We start from the raw sequence: 19,862 nt of genomic DNA on the forward strand, positions 1-19,862 counted from the left end.
GTCTAGTGTCTACTGGGTGGGCTGATGGGGTCAGAAATGGGTCAGATATGGGTCTAGATTAGGTTGGCATAACATGCACTATTCCCGAGAGAGAGGTAGCCAGATGCGTGGCAAGCGAATCAGATCGTGGGCCGCCTCCAGAGTTGGATGGGGCGGTGTTGGAACTTCTCGCGTGACTCTTTGTGACCTCTCTTCCGCCTCTCTTCGGCTCTGAATCGCATGCATAATGTGTGATCTGTGTGGTGTAAATGAACACGAGGTAGGTACCTACACTACTACTACTACCACCATTCATTATAGGAACTGATCTTTTGTAGGTAGGTAGGTATTGGAATATGTGGTACGTGTATTCATCTGTTACATTCATGTGTACACAGCAATTCTTAAGTACACTTCCCCCATGCTTGGGCTGATATCTACCAGTTTACTCATGGTACAGCAGTATCTTAATCAATTGCAATGTACAGTACCGGTAGTGTAGGTAAGTAGTGTATGTACGAGGTTGGGGCAGAGGTGAGGCAGAGTTGAGGGTTCCTACATGACACGAGATCCAGGTACACAACAGCCACCGTACCTGTGCTAACAAGCAGCCATGCTCACTCGTGGCGTCTTCCACAGTCCAGAGAAACCCGTCCGACTGTCCAACACGTCCAGCACATCACTGGCCCAAGACAGCACACCAGAGCACACCATGGCCCATCACGACCGCCGTCATCCCAAACCCCCTGTCTCGTTCGGCAATCCTGTTGGTCTGTTGGCCTCGGCTTGCCTTGCCAAGATGTTCGGATCCGCCGCCTGGTCGTCAAAGAACCACAACGCGCACCCACTCACACCCTCGACACCCTATCCACCTACTCTGACCTACTAAGTATGTACACTACTGTCGAGACTGTACCCACGGCACATCCACACACCCCCTATTCCTTTGTTCCTGCCGGTTCCTGGTTGCTTGAGGACGTTACATTGCTCTTCGCCATCCAATCTCGCCAATGTTGCATGGCCCCAGTCGACCGAGCCTAGGAGAGCCTAGCAGGACGGGGGAGATGAAAGAAATGAAAGAAAGGCAACGCTAAGTTATATAAGAGTCGATCGTCCATCACATCCCAATTTCCTTCTCTTTCCTTCCCTCACCCACAAACAACTGTAAATACAGTCCAGTCGCTCGCTTGCACCGGTATAATCTTGTCATTTTCTGACTTCAGTCCTTCGCTTCAGACAAACCTAATACCCGTCACCTCGACACATCTTAAGTAATATCTAATACTTTCAAACCAACAACCTCAGTCAAAATGCGTACCGCTGCTGTTGCCCTTGCTCTGGCCGGCCTTGCCGCTGCCACTTACGACACCTACCCCGTCAACGGCGGTTACCCCGTCGGCGGTGGCTACCCGGTCGAGTCCAGCTCCAGCTCTGCTGCCTACCCTACCACCACTGAGACTCCCAGCTACCCCGTCGAGACTCCTAGCTACCCTGTTGAGTCTTCCACTGAGGTCTACCCCACGAGCACTCCTTCCAGCTCTGCTCCCGGCTACCCCGTTGAGACTCCCTCGTACCCTGCCGAGACTCCTTCTTACCCTGCTGAGACCCCCAGCTACCCGGCTGAGACTCCCAGCTATCCTGTTGAGACTCCCTCCACCTACCCGGTTGAGTCCCCCACCAGCTACCCTGCCGGTGGCAACAGCTACCCTACCTACCCGGTCGAGTCCTCAACTTACCCCGTTGAGACTTACCCTGCCGAGACTCCCAGCTACCCCGTCAACACTCCTGCTCCTTACCCTACTCAGAGCTACCCTGTCACTCTGACCACCTCGGTCGGCACCGTCTCCGTCCCTACCCAGGGATACCCCACTGGCTCCTCCACCCCCATCCCCACCGCTGGTGCTGGCCGTGTCGTTGCCTCTTTCGGTGTTGTCGGTGCCGCTGTCGCCGCTTTCCTTTTGTAAGCGATTTCCCTGTCTCCTGGATTAGGGATCTCACTCTGCATGGGATATGACGGCGCTACGGCGTGATGGAGTTACTCCGAATATCAAAAGGTCTAAATGTCGTCCTCCGGCGATATGGGGTGGAGATATATATAAAGTTGGTTTGAATGTATTCTAATTCTTGAGTCGTCGATCATGAGCTCATGATGATGATGGATAGACCTTTACATAATGATATTTTCAGATGTGTCAAATATCTTGTTTCTCTGTGATATGTTTGAATGTGAAATGTAATGCTTTTTCGTGACAGTCAATATGTCTCTAGTTTTGATATCTTGCTTTATGAGAAGCCTGACCAGCATATTGGGCATGGTCCTTTCGAGATTGTCATCCAAATGGTACATATGTGGTATTGAATTGGTGTCGACAATCGGAATATTTCATACCCATGATGCGTCATTCTGCCTTTGCAACGTCAGTCGATATACCTCTCGCTGCTCAGCATCATAAAAACGCCAGATATTATATATACCTTTCAACTCAAGTATACCGCCCATTAGCCCGTGAAATAACATATCAAATCCGATCATAAGCTACCCTCCCACCTATTAATATCATATAGATGGTATACCTATAAATCAAGATGTGACTTGGTACAGATGTGTCGGCGGTTAACTTAAAGTTTGCAGATCCCGCCCGAACGCCTGGGCGCTGGAATGTGCGCGAGACAAACCTGCTGGGTGCTACCATGCTAGTGGGACATTCCCTGTAACGACGTTGATTCTATGTCTAGATACGTAGGACCTTTCGTTGTGTTTTTAGTTGTCTTTAAAGGAACAGTATAACTTCTCATTGGGGAATTAAGCATTGTGGTTCTATACTGGATGTCCCCTGTAATTATGTTTTTTGAGACTTTGGGTTCCTCCCTTCAACAAGAATCTCAATTGATTTGTCCGAGCCCCATTCCCGAAAAGCTCTGAGGAGCATAATACTTATGAAAACGAAACTTTGACATATTACTAGATTGCTTGAAAATCAAATTGGGTTTTACCTCCATTGGCTCCCTTGCTACGTAAATATGATGTCTTATAGCCCTTCGCCGCCAGGGCTAAAAAAGCAGTGCAGTTTCAAGCGAATAATCTGATACACCCGGTACTTAGCTACCTAGTAGTACCGCCATATATGCTAACAGAAGTCCTATTCGCAACAATTTGGCCTGGTTCTTAAGTTTTATATGATCGATGCTACTCGTTTTAAAGCGTAGGCTTACGTGTAACTGATCATGCCTCATTCAAAGCTGAGAAGTGAGTTTAGGATAGAACCCCATCGCCATAAGAGCTCAAACCGAGCTATAGTTGCAGGTTCTCTTACTTCAACTAACGTTACCTTAAACTAGATGGGTCGGTTTCAGCTAACGGCCTCGTGCTGGGCCACGACGGGATGCTATTATACACTACACCTCGTTACATCCAGTCTTAGGTTCGCGTGGTTATCAATTATACGCGTTACACTATGACTCCGGAAGGGCACGGGAAACAAGTTGCAATTATGTAGCAGATTTGTTGTTAGTTAGACAACTGTGTTTAATCCGGTACAGTTCGAGTCCTTTAAGTCCCCCTTACCTGTACTAGTCTTAAGGTTATTATTACATTGAGATAGGCTTACGAGAGAGCGAGCAAGTAAATCGAAGTGTTACTTTATATCTCTAGAACATACCACTAATAACTACAGTCCACATCAAAGCGAACCCCATCCCTAACCAACATCGACATGGAGCTCAACATAACTCCTATGTTCACATGATAGGCATGTCACCAGGCAAGCTAGACATCCACCCATCCAGGTTCTCGGTCACCTTTCTAGAGATGACACACTTATTGGCATCAGCGAGCGACTGAGTCTTCAGCGTGTTGCAGTTGATCTTGTTAGCGAACAAGTCGCTATTGCAGTTCTGGTCCATCGCGCGCTGCAGCGCATCGCCCTTCCACCCAAATACGTAGTCTCCGTGGATTCCGTATCCGGTCTTGTCACCGAAGGACCATACGAAAGGCTGCGAGCCATCGGCCGGCCAGTCGGCCTTGTTGTTGAATGGGCGAGTGTTCCAGTACCTGCAGTGCTTAATTAGCCGCGGAATTCAGATCTCCCTTGTCATGGAGTACAACTCACGTCTCGTAGAACACCTGGGGGATAGTAACAGGGTGGCTGGCTGGGCAATTATTGCCATTTGGATATGCCACGTGACTCTGGTGGTCAGGGCTGTCTAGATTCTTGCCGTCCCAGCAAGTAGGGAACCGGATACTGATCATAATCCCGGCTGCGTTATAATGTCAGTATTGCTTAGACGGCAGCGTGAACTCATGGACTCCGAGACTTACCTGGACAGGGCTTGTTAGGGAAGTTTAGGGTTTGCCCTCCGCGTGTCATAGAGGACTGCAAACATGTGAAATCCATGTACTTATATTTCGCGTTCAGTTGAGCAGCGGTGCGGAAGCTTGGGTCGCCGACTGTCATCCTGAATCCTGGCTTGAAGGCTGTTACCTTGCCTACTCATGGGGTCAGTAGTTGCCATGGGCCTGAATCGCTTGAAGGACCTAAAGAGGTTTCAGAGTACTAACCTTGCGACAGGTAATACACGGTTTGGCCCCCAGTGGCTCCGGTGAAGCCAAGCTCGTTGCCGAAGGTGTTGACTCGGTGGAGTGTCCCGTTCCGCGCGCTATTTGAGTAGGTCAGTAGGCAGGATCCCGTGTACCAGCTGAGCGCGCGATAGTATATAGGAGTGCATTCCGTACCGGAAAAAGAGAACCGCAGTCCAATAGTTAGAGAAATCTTCTGTAGGCGTGCATGAAGTACATGTGGCTGTAGATGGTAGATCATGTACGGTCGGGTCCATCGTAGAGTTGAAGGCATTTCCTCCGACGATCTGGTGAAGATGAGGAGATGGGAGTGCACCAGCTGGCATTTCAAACCGTGTTAGCCGGGTTCCTGTTTACATACTCTCCAGCATTGTGCAAGTCGCGGAGATTAATGCCTCTATATCAAGATTTCACATACTGTGATAACAGTCAGCTCTGGCAGACAATATATGCTTTGACCAACACCGGGTTCGCACACCCACCCAGCCAGACAGTTGGCTCTAATACTTACCGGTTGACTAGAGGGTCGAGACGGTCAACAACTGTAGTTCGCTAAAGTCAGCAACTACTCGTCTAGGTGACTACAGGCTGGGAAAGAACAAAACGATTTCGAGAACAGCATACCAAGCTGAGAGCAAGAGAAACGTAAAGTTGCGGCAGCGTCCACGGCGGGCGCAATAGCCGCAGCTGCGAGGAGACTGCGCCAAAGCATCGTGACTCAGGTTGACTTGGTGTCTGACTTAGCGAGCGATGAAGAGACCCTTAGTCCAGCGATTCCAGTTGTTGATGCTACACAAGGAGGACAGTTAGCTCTTTATGGTGCAGGCATACGTTGCAGTTTTATCCGAAGCGACATGCAACAGGTCGCCTGCCAAGTCGCAGGCTTCAAGTAACTGCCGAGGCAGCATGGGTAACTTTGTTTTGATCATCTGACCTACTTGGCGGCGAATTAAGAGGTTGTGAAATAAATACTGATATCCAATGACGAGAAGCGCCGACGTGGACTGTGGAAACTCTCGTGTATTTATCCAGATTGGGCGGGCCTCCTCGGGAGAAGGAGAAGGTCCGGTTGACCAGCCCAAGCTCGTCGATCACCATGTCAGGTGCAGACAACAGGTCTTTTTCTCGCTTTTCAATAGGGATATATTCAAGCTGAGTGAGAGACGTGATGCACTGGACTAGAAAAAACTCGATAGCGAAATATATCAATCACCATTGCGCAACGAAAGGATGCAGTCATGAACAAAGTTGTATATGACTAGCTTACTGTTACAGAACGTGTTTTCAGGGGTTGTGGTTGATATACTAGCATACACTTAGGCTCGAAGGGTTTACCTTGGAAGCAGGCACATGGTGACAAAATACAGAAGTGTAGAAATTCATGACATTGACATTTATTAACGTGAACTTAAGAGCAAGGCCACGTGGATGTAAGCCTATTCGGCTATTGTGAACAGAGTTATCTACCTGCAACGGGTATCTATTTGCAAGGAATAACTAGGATTTTGAGGTATAAAGTATCGGGTTGTTGCCGACATTTGTCCCACTTAAGGGTAGCTTTTAAGCACGCCCACACACTGGTCGCATTCATTAGCACAGTCACTGAGGGTAACAGACGGAGAGTTACTCACGATCAGTATTGTCGTATCATGGCACAAGCCCGGTATATTCCCCCAACCTTGATATCTAGGTTTAGAAGAAGACCGCGTTCGAGAGGGAGTAAATGGGTAGTGTACACATTTTGTTGACCCTTTTCTCTGATGAAATCGGATTGGACACAACATTCCTTCACTCATTCTTTCATACAAACGCCAAAAATTTGGCATATCTTTGGCGCAACTTAGTAGCGAAAGGTTTCGATACAAGTACGTGTTCATAGTCACCCAGGATGCCGGACTCGACGTGAAACCCCTGAGTATGGCGGACGGTATGAGTCGCCTCTTATTCGTCCAAGATTACGGACAGGCCCGCTCCTCGAAACGCCATGTCGATGCTCAGTGGCGCCTTCTTTGCAATCCCCTTGTTGCGCTGTTGAGGTTGGATACTGAACGTTTCGGTCCCACGCTTCTACTGACCATGGACTGCGCAGAAAATTTCGTAGCTCATGAAGTAGTAGTTTCGTGTTTTCGCGACCAAGGAAATCAGAAAGCATATCCTCTGCGGCGCCTTGGCTGCCTTGAATATCTACCGTTTTCAGAATAGCGATGATATATTCTAGCAAGAATTCGGCATTATTTGCACGCCGCCTTGTCATAGCATCTTCACTATTCCGCGAGTTGCTTGAGGTGCGGAGAAACTCGAAGACTTGTAGTTCTCGCCTTAGCCAGGCGCGCGCACGTGACACCAGTTCGGGTTCCGAATCAAAACGTTCTGGTGTTATGTCTCTATAACGTGACCTGGCATTGGATCCTACATGTAGGGAATAGAGGCGGTCCCGATAGATGCGCTGGCGACGAAGGATAGCTTCGTCTCGAGTTCCTGCCTGCTGCCGGACGGCGTCATTGCGACGCCTGTTGGGATGCTCTGTCCAGCGCCGGCTCTGGACTTGCACGCGTGGTTGATCATTTTGAGGAACATCACTCGTCACCTGCGGCACCAAGTACACACGGCTCGTCTTGGCACCATCGCATTCAATATCGTACACTACTTCATGGACATTGCGTTTGCATAGAGGGCATTTAGGTGAGCGCTCAAGCCAACTCAACAGACAGAGGTAGTCGAAGTTTTGATGCCTGCAGGGCCTCGCCTCGCAAGCTTCAGTGATGCTATCGAGACAGATCACACAACATGACTCGCTCCTATGCTCTTCGTTGCTGGCGGGTTCGCGTCTTGCCGCAACTTCTGCGAGTGTATTTTGAAGGACCCTAGACTGTAGATCGCCAGACACACCCTCGATATCCATCGAACAACGAGCGTAAGTAGATGTGCTGACGGTGCTGAATATGTCAGGAATCTAACGAACGGCAAGCAATGCCTATCGGATATATCGGTACACGCCTCCTACCTGTGAAGGTACCCAGAGGCTAAAGCTGGTGGCAGCAGGTGCCCAAGCTGTCGGCTGCTGACAGCTGGCAGAGTCTGAGCGTCACCAGGTTTATGTTTCTCACGCAGACCCCACCATAGTAGTAATGTGTCGTGTCGCGTCGCGTCGCGTCACCTGGGTGGATTTCAATTAATCAATGGGCTCGTTCCTTGGAATGACCTACCTATGTACTCTTAATGGAACTCTACATAAAGCACAACCAACATCTTGCTCAGTAGTCTTCTAAGGTGGGTGGACTCATATACGCCGGCATTTGCATCTTCATCATTCGTATGAGCTATGGTATAACCTGTACAGCCAATTTGTTTTGCTGTATTGATTCGATTTGATTCTCTTTTATATATATACCAAATATGGAGGTTCACATGGACGACGGTGCACGACAGAGATATGAGGCCAAGTCGGCACAATTGCGCGCTGAGCTGAAGCAGTTTGAGGCAGACTGGGCAAGTCGCAATGGTGGCAAGAAGCCCGGCCGTCTAGACATCAAGCAGAACCCCGGCATAGGTAAGAACCTGTGATCAGGCATTCGTTCATACACCCACCCTACACTCGCCTCTATTCAGCTTTGCGCTTCAGAACTGACCCGTCTCACCCATAGCTTCCAAATATAAGAAATATAATCATGTTCGAGACGTCCTCGCTGGAAAGCTACCGGCAACCCCTCCGAAGCCGCGGAAGCGCACTTCCGAGAACGATTTGTCGCAGACCCCTTCGAAACGTCCTAAATCCATGCAGACACCGTCAAAAATCCGCACTCTTGATGTTGAAGATGGCATCTTTGAGACCCCTTCCTCTCGGACACTCTTCAGCCCCGCAATGCCTACTTCGATCGGGCCAACGCCACAGAAAAACGGCCGGATCTTGGGCATGTTTGATCTGCTCGAGGAAAATACAGAGAACGAACCCCCCAATGGCGACTTGGAGGGCAAGAACCACAAGGTCCAATCCACCCCCAGCAAGCGCCCAGCCAGCGCGATGGAAGAGGCGAAGCTTGGTCGGACGCCAATGTCATCGTCCAAACGCAACATGCTCAACACTTTCATGACACCAAGCAAACGAAAGGATGGCAGTGAACCCTGTGCAAGAACACCCAGTTCCGTCTCGAAACTTCATCTAGCTACACCAGCATTCTTGAGAAGAGCACCCATGCCAACCGTCGACGAAGATGGACAATACTTGTCACCTCCTGCGCCGCTTCGCCTTCCTCGAAAACCTCTTGGTCGTAGTCTCAGCAGCGTAGTTGCAGGTCTTCGAAAGCTCGAAGAGGAGAAGTACGACGATGACATGGACGCTCTACGCGAAATGGAGGATGAAACAACCCCATCTGATGTTGTCAAGCCTACAAAGTCAACCTCAAAGGCACCACCAGAAATCCTAGAGTCCGATAGCCAGGCACCTCAGCTTCTAGGAGGGTTTGATGATGAAGCTCTATACGATAGCCCAACGGAAGAAATGAAGGGGCGCGATGGCCAACCTCTTCGGGTATACAAGAAGAAGGGTCAGAAGAGAACAACACGGCGAGTCAACATAAAACCTACGAGAACCAAACGGCCACACGCTGTAGTCGAAGCTGACGTTAACGATCACGCCGAGGGGGTTGATGATAATGATGATCAAGACGAGGTCGTCCCCGAAACGCAATTCGATCCCAATAAGCTTAAAGAAGGCCCCCAAGATATCGATTCAGACCCAGACTTTGCTGCTTCAGGTACAGAAGATGAGGCTACAGAAAAGGCGCAGCTCAAAAAGGTAGCTACCACAAAGAAGGAGGGCAAGGTACACAAAGTTGCTAGAAAAGTTAATGAGTTGGCTCACGCGAACTTCAAACGCTTGAAGCTGAGGAACACGGGTTCAAAGGGTGGACCTGGGTTTGGTAGCCGATTCCGTCGTCGAAAATGATCACGGAGACTATACATTGCATAATGAGTAATGAGTATATGGTGGATGATATTATGGCATCTATAGATTCGTATGCTCAATGTTGATCAGCGCTTTGTTTCCACGCATGTCAAGACTGTACACCCATCTCGCCCATGCCCTTTGTCAACGAACCTTCGCAGCTATCATTTGCATGAACTTCGCAGTAAAAGCATGCAACTGTATTGATAGTTGTTCTCAAGGGAGCGAAGCCGGGATTTGGGTACACACTCACGTGCTTCGTCAGTTCTATGTGTTTATAGCATACGTGTGAACTTTGACGTCATTACTACAGTCCTACAGCCCGATCAACAGAGTCGCCGGTCGGGGGTCCTGCCTGAGGTGATAAATCAGTAGCGAGTCTTGATGGCCAACCAGCCTGGGAAGAGGCCCTTTCCACGTATTATCAACAAGATGCCGTGAGACTAGATCTGAGACCTAGCTCCTTCTCGATGAAGTCGAGGACAGTCAGTGCCTTCATCACAAATTTGTTCATGAAGCTATGGTAGCAGTCAGCATCAAGACTGCCGTCAACTGCCAACATGAATTATGACTTCCTAGATCGCCGTTACCTACTCTTTCCAAATGACTATAGCCTTCCGTAACTCACTATTTTCTTCTATCATCCAAACTGTAACATAGAGCTACCTACCAGTAGAGAAGCATCCCAAGTCATCATTATGTGTGGTGCATTGTCAACATCTTCGCTCGATGCACTATTCATCATTCGTTTCGTACACCCCATAACTTATCAATACCAACTATAGAATTCATCCTTACATAGTTGGCGATTACCTATAGATGAAGCACCTTGCATTTCTTCACCTCAATCCGGTAGAATGGGAAATGAAAAGAGCTCAATGGCGAAAGAACCCGACCGACTTTGCTTTCTCTCGCTTGCCCCCGTTGGCGTAGACGACATTCATTACCACTACCCCAACCCCCCAACCGACGTCCCGTTTAGGACACTACGATGCGGGATTCCAGGGGGAGCGGCTCTTTGGGGTACGGGTTGCCCACAGTTTTCCCTCTGCTTCAAGTACTCGCATCGCTCACACTTAAATCTAGCTACATTTGGTGCCCGGCTTTTCAAGCCCAGGGAATGCTCAGAAGATGTCGGTTGTTATCTCGCCGTTAGAGGCGGCTTTCTCGAGCCAGCACTTGAGCAATTACGGTCTTGGAATATGACGACGAGTGGCTATCGCGTAAAACAGTCAACTAATCGGGTATTTCTGAGATATGACGATGAAGAGTGGACAAAATATTTCAAGCGCCAATATAAGCTCCTGAATCCTGAAATCGCTAGGCTCGTAGACACAGGTACGTATTCCTGAGTCTTGTACTGCTCAATTCGTCAAAGTGACCACAATACGACACCTATGTAATCGGACAACCTACAATTATATTGTTCACACCATCAAGCGCCAACTGCTAACTCGTCAATCACGATAGAGTACCTAGGTGCCAAATGCTTCCATTTCCTCGCAGACGCAAAGAGATTTACAGGGACCTTGTATGATCTAGACGGCATGCGAGGATTGAGCGAATTCCACGGAGAACGGCGTCTAATTATATGGGAGCCTCCTGACAATCCACCTTGTGTAGAGGTAGTGGATTATAACTATGCATTGTCCAGGGCAGATGTTTTCTCGCCTAGCCATAAAGAACTACTTGCAATCACAGATGATGCAGGTGCAAGTGCAAAATTTCGATACAAAAGTATCGAAAAAGGTGCTCGCAAATGCATCAAAAGGGGCATCGGCCCTAGAAGAAGTGGTATCATAGTAGTTCGTTGTGGCCAGTACGGGTGTTTTTATATGAACGGAAAGAATGAAAAGGGCTGGATACGTCCCTATTATTCTCATAGACACCCCAAGGTGGAAGATATCACCGGCTCGGGGAGCGCTTTCCTGGGAGCTTTTGGCGTCGCCTATATGGAAACTGGAGACATGAAAATGGCTTGTGTACGTGGTGCGGTAGCGGCTAGCTATGCACTCGAGCAGTTTGGCCTCCCGGTACTGCAAAACCCCGATGAACCGCGGGGCCGCTTTAAAATCGATGAGCTAGAGAATGAGCCGATCTACATTCCGAGTACTGGCGAGATAGTGGACGCGCCTCGTAGCGCTATCCCAAATTATGGTACTTTCAACAACAAGCCAAACAACGAATCCAGCAGCGCTGAGGCGAGCAGCTCAAAGAGAAGTCCCGGCGGCGACAAGCCGATCACAGGATCCAGCAGTAAAAAGCCAGAGAACGAATCTAGCAGCGCTGAGGCGAGCAGCTCAAAGAGAAGTCCCGGCGGCGACGAGCCGATCACAGGATCCAGCAGTAAAATGTCAGAGAACGAGTCCAGTAGAGCTGAGGCAAACAGCGCAAAAGCTAATCCCGTAAGTAACAAGCCGACGCGCGGTTCCAGCTTAAAAAAGCTAAAGTCGAAGTTTTCGAAGGCTTCTTTCAGGTCGAAGGCTAGCGACGAGGTACAAATCGCGAGCCCAGAACTCTGGAATGGTGAAGATCCCTTCGCTCGCTTGGGTCTGATGGAGTCCAACCCAGCAATATACGCTGATCCTCGCGACGACGACGACGACAGCGCAGAAGGTTATGGAAGAATTACCTTTTCGGATGACGATTCTGATCCTGAGGAAGAAACCGCTTCAAGTCAATGGGTAGAGAGAAGAGATTTTGTAGCTGATGCCGTTACTTATGTGGCACCGCTGGACAATATAGATGAGTCAGATGAGGAAAATGGGCAAGGCAGGGAAGGGCGGAGAAGAAAGAAAGGAAAAGCACCGCTCATTTCAACCAATTTTTAGTTTATAGCGTTCCAGCGTCCTGTATCCTATAGTCCTTGTTTGTTTCCTTCATTCTTCTTTTCTAGACAAATATTTAACTCAGAAGCGTTATACTATTTTGTGTCTCTACTGTCACGGCCGCTTTACTGCAGAGGTGACACAATCACATTCATTTTCTCAAGACTTTTCGCTATGCACGTTTTCAGAACACAAGTAAGAATCTTTGTTGTTCTAAACTTCGCCACTTAATTACTAGATAGGTGCGTACGAAGCTGATAATCTGCTACGCAAACATATGTCTGTGGGACGTCGAGCTGGCGCTCTCCTGCCTGCAGCGTTAGCATTGTAGCACGCAACTTACGTCAAGCTCACACGCAATTTAAGTCGTTACAAACACTGTTACCATTATACGTTGAGCCTATGGAGAACTTCTACAGTAATGGCTCTTGCTACACCAGAAATAGTAGCAAACCACTCCTCTGCCATCGCAATACGATATTTCGGTATCTATTCTGCGCTTCTATGAATACCATGTCACAATAGACATACCACAATAGGCAAGGACAGGAATGGTCTAAGCAGCAGCCCCGAATTCGGTAGAGAGAACCCATCATGGCCAACCCGGTCCAACAACCGCAAGGTATTGCCCTTCGCCGCACATTGTGTTTCTACAGTCCACCTCCAGATGGCAGTGATCCCGAATACGTAGAAGGAGCTAGCCAAGAACCAGGCAGGAGGAACTACCCGCACAGAAAAGAGAAGGTCTTAATCACGGACATCAGGCGTCACGAGAATAGCTTCACGTTAGATGAGCACTCATTCGCTGCACTTCCTGAAGTCTTCGACCAAGAAATCAACTTCACAGCCCCCGAAGAGATCACTGAGAAGTATCTGCCATGGGTACAGAAGCTCATTCGCAAACACATCCCGTACTGTGTAAACGTTGCCATTTTCAACTGGCTATTGCGAAAGGCCTCCGCCACGAAGACCTTCAGCCGTCAAGTCCACAAGATACACATCGATCAGTCCCCCACGGGTGCTTTCCTGCGTGCTCGTCGACACTTGTCTGCGGACCACGTCACAGCTATCGAGAACGGGCAGGCATATTTCCGAATTATCAACGTCTGGAAGCCTGTTTTCCGTACTGTGAGAGACCACCCGATTACCTTCGCTGAGTCCCGATCCCTTCGAGCTGCGGATCTTGTCCCTGTCCGTCAGGTCTCTTCGGATTATGTCGGGGAGACATATGCTGTCAAGCACAGAGAGGGACAGAGATTCCGGTATTGGAGCGATATGAAACCGGAGGATGTGGTCCTCATTCAGTGCTTCGATAGTCGGGAACAGAGTTGGGAGGACGGGGTTAATGGTGGACTGAAATATGTCCAATGTGCACATGGGTCGTTTCAGCTTGCCGAGGAAGAGCAAGATGAGACATGTACTCGGGAGAGCATTGAGGTGCGATGCTTAGTTGTTGTGGCTACGATGTAGTTCCTTGAATGGGCTGCTACATGTGATATTAAGAATGATGACAGTTCCACACGCGCATGGGAATGTGACGAGCTCCTATACACGTCAATTAAAATGGTTAGCCCTTTTGAGTTGAATGATAGATATGAATACGCCATGGAGGTGATCTCAATGATCCAATGATCCGGAACTCTAGAGTCATTGTCACTTTGAATTCATCTGGAGCTTGTTTGTCTGATTCAAGGATCGGCATAACGCCATGCCATCAAGGTAGGTCCCAGAACTGCGTAGGCTATTCTTAGCCATGCACATGCCCTTCCCTAGGGAGCGTAATCATGACAAGGATGTTAGAGGCTTAGAACTTTAGAACTACCGGTACAACGTTGCTTCCGGCAGCACATCACTTTTTGGGGAAATATAATCGATTCATCGGCAACACAGCCCTGCGGCTCAGAGCAAGAAGGCGTCTGGTAGCTCTTTAGTGTGAACATCAATTCTAGGGACTTTCAAAACCCCGTGTCTTGAGTATAGTGCTCTACTATTAGAGAAAGAGAAGGACGGGGTTGGCCAAGGTGAGTTTGACAATAGAACGCACGTACTTTAGCGTATTTGAACCACAATTCGTACTTACCATAGGCCATATGATGTGATATCCTATAGCGCCGGCTTGGCGTCTGTTTCGTTCGAAAAATACTACCAGAAACATTAACATTGGAAGTCCTATGAGTGCTGTAAACTCTTGGATGACTCATCATGATGTTACTTGTAATGCGCCTTCACTTATTGACTCTATCATAACGACAATGGTGGAGCGTAAGGCCATCGGCGGTGTAATGCCGAAAAGTGGCCGGTCAGCCGATGAAAATGATACTTCAGAGAATGAGATCATTACCAATCTTGGATATTACGACTTGCTTTCTCCGAGCTGCCAAGATAGCACAGCAAACTCACACCTCGTGTTCATCGAGACAAGCATGGAACTTACAAATACTCATGTAGATGAGAATGAAATCAAACATAGATCAAGCATATACACATGTTGAAGTGGGCGGGCTTAATTGAACCTGAGTGTTGAGTATAAAGCAATTATAATTCCCGTCAACAAACGAGAGCTCTCAATACAGCATTCGAAACAGTCACAACAGCTTTAGTCCACTTGAACTTCTTCATAAATCTCACCTTCAAACAGCCACTGATAACCCTCAACATGCGCGCCGCAGCTCTAAGTCTCCTTTCCGCCGTTGGCCTCGCTAGCGCCCAGGTCCAAAACGCTACCATCGTCGTAGAGAAATCTCTCGGTAATGCATACCAGAACACGACCATCTCGTTCTCCCCCGTGTATGACTACGAGAATCCCGAGATTCTGAACCAGGTGTCCTCGCTCTACCAGATCGGACCTGAGTACACATACTTCTGCTTCGCCACCAGGCCCGATGGCACTAAGTACAGCGATGAGTGGTTTGGCATCGGCAAACCACTTCGCCTCTCTACCAACAACGTCGTTGTCAAGACTATCAGTTGTTATCTCGAATAGAGAGGCCTTCCAAGGATGAAATGGACGAATGCGACATGTACTCGAGTTGCTCTTGATGCTAATCTGCTCGCATCTAATCATTCGGGCGGCACCCAGTGCGCATTGATAGGTCTCTTCACTGTAACTTGGTCGCGACGCTGTCTATATCTAATTCACATTGAAAATGCATTACTTCACATGAGAATGGGTGGGTGTATGTGTTGGAAGGATGGCGGCAAGTTACCGATTTACATACCTGTTTTCAAAATCAGGAGGCATCAGCACCATTCTTCTAGAAGTATTAGTACTACATTGCATTACTTAATTTTTCTAATAAGAAAAAGAATTAACGCAGCTAAAAGTTGAGAGATGAGCGTGATCCTTGAATTTGTGGTAACCTACATAAGACTATGAGGTTCTGGTATTGAGAGATATCTTGTCGATCTCGAAATAGACATAGGATAAGAACAAGCTACGACTTCAGTTGGAGCTAGAGAAACGGAGGCTGTATTGCCAGCGTGATACTTTGAAATAACTATTTTGAAACCGAAAATATCACCGATTGAACATATTGAAATAGCTGGCAACTACAATCCTACGAGCTCCGGAAAAGGTGGATTTATAGAGGTAGATTGAAATGAAACATAAACCCCGCAATGTATACGAGGTTCGGGAACGACTAGTACACAAACTCAAAGTGAAAGGATAAGTCAACTCAGTTAACCCATCAACTAATCAGAGAGGGCCCTGATAACATAGAGGTAAGATCAACGTTAAACATTCAGCGTAATTAAGAGTCGGGCAGAGATTACAATGAAATATTTGTTTTTGGAATGCTTGCATGAGCTGCCTGTTTCAAACGATTGGAAATTTCAGTCACTGACATCGGAGCATAGATGAACCTTCAATGACAATAATATAAGAGACTCAAAATCAACAGACGAATTGACAGACTACGGTGACTTCTGCATTGGTGGGGCCATTTGCCGACCTTGGAGTACCTAGTCTCCGCAAGACTTGGGTGTCCTGGCCATGGCAAGGCATACTTGCAGCTTCAAACCAACAGTTTCTGATCCTAGGCAACATTCTCCTGGCTTGCTTCATACACTTAGGCAGCTGAGACCACAAATGTCATAACTAGTCAATAGAGGTAAAGATTTAAATTGGTAGATACGTGAATCTAAACTCTTCCAAAGCCAACTAAGCGCCTTGAAAGCAGGCTCTTGCCTAAACGCACCCTTGATCAATGGCAGCTCCAAACAGGAATACCAGCCCTCCTCACGACATCCGAGATTTCTCGGACCTAGATGGCGCAAGCGGCACGGAAGAAGACGGCATCCCGTATACCACGTTCTGGAAGTTCTATGGCAACGGCGACGCATACTTCGCGCAGATATTCAAGACGAGGCTAGACATCACCATCGACGAGGTCCGAGACGCGATGAAAAAGATCCCGGATCCTGATATCTACCCGGAGATACCCGAAGATGCCAACTTGAAGATCGTCGAAGCAAGCGATATACCGAATGCTGAATTATACATCAAGAGGCCTTCTCTTACCACGTACGAAACCTCTTTCCCTCTCGATGTAATTCGCGAGATATACAGTAAAGACCTTGCGCCCGTCCTCTTTGCTTGTCTCAATTGAATGTGTTTCACTTACTTGCCTGCGTGTATAGTAGGCGAAGCGCAAATAACGGAACTCCTATCGCGCATCCCGCACAAGAACATAGTCCGATACTACGGGTGTCAGGCGCGCGACGGCCGCATCACAGGGATCCTCCTGCAGCGACACAAGTACACCCTCTTGGAGTATTTCCTCTGGGACCTGCATAAATCCAGCGCTGCGCTGGATCCCCGACGCTTCATGGCCGAGCTGGGATCGGCGGTGGCACATCTCCACGCCAACGGCCTTGCGCACAACGATCTGAAGCCGAGCAATATCCTCCTCGACGGGGATCACATGCCCGTGGTGATCGACTTCGGGTCGTGCCGCCCGTTCGGCGGGCGGTTGCTGGAAGGGGGCACGAAGGGATGGTGCGATGGCGAGAAGTTGATGACGACTTCCGATAAGGAGCATGATTTGTTCGGGTTGGCGAGGATCGGGGAGTGGTTGGAGGACCCTGATCGGCAGATGAATGGGTAAGTGGGTTAAGGCAGTCTACGTATCGGAGCTCTCCCTCAGCTAGATACATACATACGTATGCATTACAGCTAGCTACGGTAGCTTGGGATATTCATCCTGTTTACCCGTTCTTCAAGATTTGCGTACATAGGTGGGTTACCGCATACCTCCCTACCTGCCTATAGTACTAGCCCAACATTGTTCCGATATGTCGTGCTGATGTAAAGAGAATGAGCAAAGCGGAATAAACGAGCCTGACCGAAGGAAATCGAATCCGTAGAAAATGTGACCCTCCAAGACCCCCCACTTGTCACAAATCATACAGTACGGATCTATTATTAAAAATTTGGTCCATTTCTTGTCCATATCTCGTAGAGATCGGGCTTACTGTCATCATATCCGCATTCGGCGATAACACACATCATCAATCTGACTGACTCCAACTGTCGCGAGGAGATTCGGTGCGATCTGAGACCCACCGATTACATCACTCCTACACGCAGCAAGAAGCAGCGTCTTAGGTAGACGATTACTTCGACACCTGGCACGGCTACAATTCATATCGAATTCAAGACAACTTTAGAGCATCACGACTATCAGCAAGAGACAAGGCAGCGAAAAATAGAAGAATAATTGTAGGGTGTGCCAATTGGCGTCGTTCTCGTAGTCGATTAGAATTAAACATGCATAGCATGCGCGTCTATGCGGTCTAAGTCTAGAGTCTAGGTATCAAGTTCCCAATCCGATCTGGTATCTGGTCCGGTCCAGTCCAGTTTCCCCATTGCCTAGCCAGGCATCCGATGAGGCTCTCTAATGTCCTTCTCTTTTTTCCCTCTATGAAACATCTTTCTGATGTTGAACCCATGTCTATGTTGCCCAAATGTCTAGATAACGCCGATGCTCCTGTAAAAAAAGATAAAAACTCCCACAAAGTAGAGAAAAAGGCAGATGATCGATCCTGTTGTCCTCGTTCCGTTTGGATATCTTCCAAAATTGAAATATTGCTCTATCACTCATCAGCGGCGTCCGCGAACCACGGGTGATTGAGAGCCTCCTCGGCTGTAATCCTCTTCCGCGGGTCGAAGTTCGTCATCTTGCTGATGAGGTCCTTGAAATCGGCGTCAAGAAGGTCGCTCTTCCAGAGAGCGAAAGGACGACGCGGATTTTTTTCGTCGAATGAATCTGCTATCCTTGACAAAGTAGATGTCCAAGGGTGTTGTCGTCCGAGGTACTTCATGAATCCGTCGAAGTCATTCCAGTTTGCGAAATATGAGATTTGCCGCGTCAAGATGTCCGTAGTAGGGTCAAGCTTGCGCTCGCCATCAGCAAGGAAAATGACGCTGCGTAGGCGGAGGAAGATGAACTGCGTTGTAAGTTAGTCTTGTTGGGCTAGGATCTTGATGCAACATATACTGGGGGAGACATACAACTATCGCCAGGGAGAAGATGTCCGATGGCTTGCCTACTGCACCTTGAACGTGCGCCTCAGGGCTCCGCCATAGCTCGTTGCCAACTTGAAGACCGTTAAGCGCCTGTCCCGGGGGGATGTGGGTAGAGTCTTCCAGGTCTGACAATTGAACCCGGTCTACAACAATGCCCTCCGGTGTCTCCCGGTAGTCAACCATGATGTTGTTCGCCTTGACATCTACAAAAGATATAAGTTAGCCACGAGCATTTTTTGGTAACTGAGCAGTGCTGGAGGAGCTTACCCAAATGAGCAATGTTCTGAGCATGCAAGGTAGCCAGCCCTCGCAACGTATCTCTGAGAATGCGCTTGTGCGTCGCCAAAGAAATATTTTTGAAAGCGAAGTTGAGAAGATGGTCTGTTAAGTACTCATTGACGAACATGTTCTGCTCAGGGACAGTGTCCCTCAGGGCCCTCAGATACGGAGATTGGTTGAACCTCAGCTGTAGGGGCAACGAGTAATTGTAGTCCTTCTCGAAGAGGCTTTTCAATACAAACATCTTCTCATTGGCCCTGACCGAGATGTTAGTTATTGTCGTCGGATATTTCGATCATCAAGAGGTGTTGGCGCACCTTGCCAGATACACCTGGCGGTTCTGTCTGTCCTGCAGCACATTTTGAATCGTGTACTCCTTTCCAGAGTAACCTCTCAATATCACACCCGGCTCGATTAGTTCGGGAGGTAGCACAGACGAGTGCTCGACGGTGCTAGCATGGCGGGCACTGCCGTGGACGATGCCGTTGAGTGCCTGTCTCGAGTGCGACAGGCCGGTTCTGGAGACGGTAGCCAAAGGCTGAAGCGCGGTCAATGATTGCGGAATCGCCGCGCCGCGCATATTATATACTTCTCGGGGTGTTGTTTCGTCGATGAACGTTCACCAAATGAAGCAAAGCAATATTTGGTGAGGAGTCAAAGAAAACGAGGAATCAGTAAACAAACAAATCAAATATCTAAGATGCCTTAGGAAATTGACGACTGAAA

The 19,862-nt window shown here is 48.5% G+C and overlaps 9 protein-coding genes across 9 annotated transcripts; 6 read left to right on the forward strand and 3 right to left on the reverse strand.

The window, feature by feature from the left end:
- The first annotated feature begins 1,129 nt into the window (after nt 1-1,129).
- On the forward strand, nt 1,130-2,176 carry F5B22DRAFT_605421 (uncharacterized protein). The gene has a single exon (XM_047974847.1). The coding sequence runs from the start codon at nt 1,290-1,292 to the stop codon at nt 1,941-1,943; it is 654 nt and encodes a 217-aa protein (XP_047831003.1). The 5' UTR covers nt 1,130-1,289; the 3' UTR covers nt 1,944-2,176.
- A 921-nt stretch (nt 2,177-3,097) lies between these two features.
- Nucleotides 3,098-5,476, reverse strand: F5B22DRAFT_605428 (uncharacterized protein). Its single transcript, XM_047974848.1, has 7 exons — nt 5,180-5,476; nt 5,068-5,097; nt 4,712-4,874; nt 4,538-4,635; nt 4,298-4,465; nt 4,089-4,236; nt 3,098-4,030 (listed from the first exon to the last, which is right to left on the reverse strand). The coding sequence occupies exons 1-7, from the start codon at nt 5,265-5,267 to the stop codon at nt 3,718-3,720; spliced, it is 1,008 nt and encodes a 335-aa protein (XP_047831004.1). The 5' UTR covers nt 5,268-5,476; the 3' UTR covers nt 3,098-3,717.
- Nucleotides 5,477-5,730: 254 nt separating this feature from the next.
- On the reverse strand, nt 5,731-7,648 carry F5B22DRAFT_605432 (uncharacterized protein). The gene is made up of 3 exons (XM_047974849.1): nt 7,598-7,648; nt 6,187-7,544; nt 5,731-6,132 (listed from the first exon to the last, which is right to left on the reverse strand). The coding sequence occupies exon 2, from the start codon at nt 7,455-7,457 to the stop codon at nt 6,435-6,437; it is 1,023 nt and encodes a 340-aa protein (XP_047831005.1). The 5' UTR covers nt 7,458-7,544; nt 7,598-7,648; the 3' UTR covers nt 5,731-6,132; nt 6,187-6,434.
- A 53-nt stretch (nt 7,649-7,701) lies between these two features.
- F5B22DRAFT_605433 (DNA replication/checkpoint protein) lies at nt 7,702-10,087 on the forward strand. Its single transcript, XM_047974850.1, has 2 exons — nt 7,702-8,105; nt 8,200-10,087. Exons 1-2 carry the CDS (start codon nt 7,952-7,954, stop codon nt 9,498-9,500), a joined length of 1,455 nt encoding a protein of 484 aa, XP_047831006.1. The 5' UTR covers nt 7,702-7,951; the 3' UTR covers nt 9,501-10,087.
- On the forward strand, nt 10,072-12,419 carry F5B22DRAFT_605437 (Ribokinase-like protein). The gene is made up of 4 exons (XM_047974851.1): nt 10,072-10,523; nt 10,587-10,838; nt 10,971-11,905; nt 11,966-12,419. Exons 1-4 carry the CDS (start codon nt 10,358-10,360, stop codon nt 12,329-12,331), a joined length of 1,719 nt encoding a protein of 572 aa, XP_047831007.1. The 5' UTR covers nt 10,072-10,357; the 3' UTR covers nt 12,332-12,419.
- Nucleotides 12,420-12,812: 393 nt separating this feature from the next.
- F5B22DRAFT_655223 (uncharacterized protein) lies at nt 12,813-13,877 on the forward strand. Its single transcript, XM_047979869.1, has one exon. The coding sequence runs from the start codon at nt 12,923-12,925 to the stop codon at nt 13,796-13,798; it is 876 nt and encodes a 291-aa protein (XP_047831008.1). The 5' UTR covers nt 12,813-12,922; the 3' UTR covers nt 13,799-13,877.
- Nucleotides 13,878-14,580: 703 nt separating this feature from the next.
- Nucleotides 14,581-15,311, forward strand: F5B22DRAFT_646251 (uncharacterized protein; the record flags this gene model as incomplete). Its single annotated transcript, XM_047978705.1, has 2 exons — nt 14,581-14,772; nt 14,967-15,311. 2 exons carry the CDS (start codon nt 14,581-14,583, stop codon nt 15,309-15,311), a joined length of 537 nt encoding a protein of 178 aa, XP_047831009.1.
- Nucleotides 15,312-16,392: 1,081 nt separating this feature from the next.
- F5B22DRAFT_136893 (kinase-like protein) lies at nt 16,393-17,511 on the forward strand. Its single transcript, XM_047969005.1, has 3 exons — nt 16,393-16,440; nt 16,496-16,897; nt 16,970-17,511. Exons 2-3 carry the CDS (start codon nt 16,537-16,539, stop codon nt 17,434-17,436), a joined length of 828 nt encoding a protein of 275 aa, XP_047831010.1. The 5' UTR covers nt 16,393-16,440; nt 16,496-16,536; the 3' UTR covers nt 17,437-17,511.
- A 591-nt stretch (nt 17,512-18,102) lies between these two features.
- On the reverse strand, nt 18,103-19,829 carry F5B22DRAFT_136853 (kinase-like domain-containing protein). The gene is made up of 4 exons (XM_047969004.1): nt 19,454-19,829; nt 19,125-19,393; nt 18,843-19,060; nt 18,103-18,778 (listed from the first exon to the last, which is right to left on the reverse strand). Exons 1-4 carry the CDS (start codon nt 19,714-19,716, stop codon nt 18,425-18,427), a joined length of 1,104 nt encoding a protein of 367 aa, XP_047831011.1. The 5' UTR covers nt 19,717-19,829; the 3' UTR covers nt 18,103-18,424.
- Nucleotides 19,830-19,862: the final 33 nt, after the last annotated feature.

The sequence above is a fragment of the Xylaria bambusicola genome, assembly GCF_022495145.1.
Source record: "Xylaria bambusicola strain CBS 139988 unplaced genomic scaffold F5B22scaffold_19, whole genome shotgun sequence".
NCBI lineage: Eukaryota > Fungi > Ascomycota > Sordariomycetes > Xylariales > Xylariaceae > Xylaria > Xylaria bambusicola.

Coding starts and splice junctions, on each gene's coding strand:
- F5B22DRAFT_655223 (XM_047979869.1), top strand. CDS start 12,923: ATGGCCAACCCGGTCCAACAACCGCAAGGTATTGCCCTTCGCCGCACA.
- F5B22DRAFT_136893 (XM_047969005.1), top strand. CDS start 16,537: ATGGCAGCTCCAAACAGGAATACCAGCCCTCCTCACGACATCCGAGAT. Junction 16,898..16,969: donor TGTAATTCGCGAGATATACA/GTAAAGACCTTG, acceptor CTGCGTGTATAG/TAGGCGAAGCGCAAATAACG.
- F5B22DRAFT_605421 (XM_047974847.1), top strand. CDS start 1,290: ATGCGTACCGCTGCTGTTGCCCTTGCTCTGGCCGGCCTTGCCGCTGCC.
- F5B22DRAFT_136853 (XM_047969004.1), bottom strand. CDS start 19,716: ATGCGCGGCGCGGCGATTCCGCAATCATTGACCGCGCTTCAGCCTTTG. Junction 19,061..19,124: donor TCAGAACATTGCTCATTTGG/GTAAGCTCCTCC, acceptor TATCTTTTGTAG/ATGTCAAGGCGAACAACATC. Junction 18,779..18,842: donor TCTTCTCCCTGGCGATAGTT/GTATGTCTCCCC, acceptor CTTACAACGCAG/TTCATCTTCCTCCGCCTACG.
- F5B22DRAFT_605432 (XM_047974849.1), bottom strand. CDS start 7,457: ATGGATATCGAGGGTGTGTCTGGCGATCTACAGTCTAGGGTCCTTCAA.
- F5B22DRAFT_605437 (XM_047974851.1), top strand. CDS start 10,358: ATGGGAAATGAAAAGAGCTCAATGGCGAAAGAACCCGACCGACTTTGC. Junction 10,524..10,586: donor AGGGGGAGCGGCTCTTTGGG/GTACGGGTTGCC, acceptor ACTTAAATCTAG/CTACATTTGGTGCCCGGCTT. Junction 10,839..10,970: donor CGCTAGGCTCGTAGACACAG/GTACGTATTCCT, acceptor CAATCACGATAG/AGTACCTAGGTGCCAAATGC.
- F5B22DRAFT_605433 (XM_047974850.1), top strand. CDS start 7,952: ATGGAGGTTCACATGGACGACGGTGCACGACAGAGATATGAGGCCAAG. Junction 8,106..8,199: donor CAAGCAGAACCCCGGCATAG/GTAAGAACCTGT, acceptor TCTCACCCATAG/CTTCCAAATATAAGAAATAT.
- F5B22DRAFT_605428 (XM_047974848.1), bottom strand. CDS start 5,267: ATGCTTTGGCGCAGTCTCCTCGCAGCTGCGGCTATTGCGCCCGCCGTG. Junction 4,636..4,711: donor ACTGCGGTTCTCTTTTTCCG/GTACGGAATGCA, acceptor CTACTCAAATAG/CGCGCGGAACGGGACACTCC. Junction 4,466..4,537: donor CGTGTATTACCTGTCGCAAG/GTTAGTACTCTG, acceptor CCCCATGAGTAG/GCAAGGTAACAGCCTTCAAG.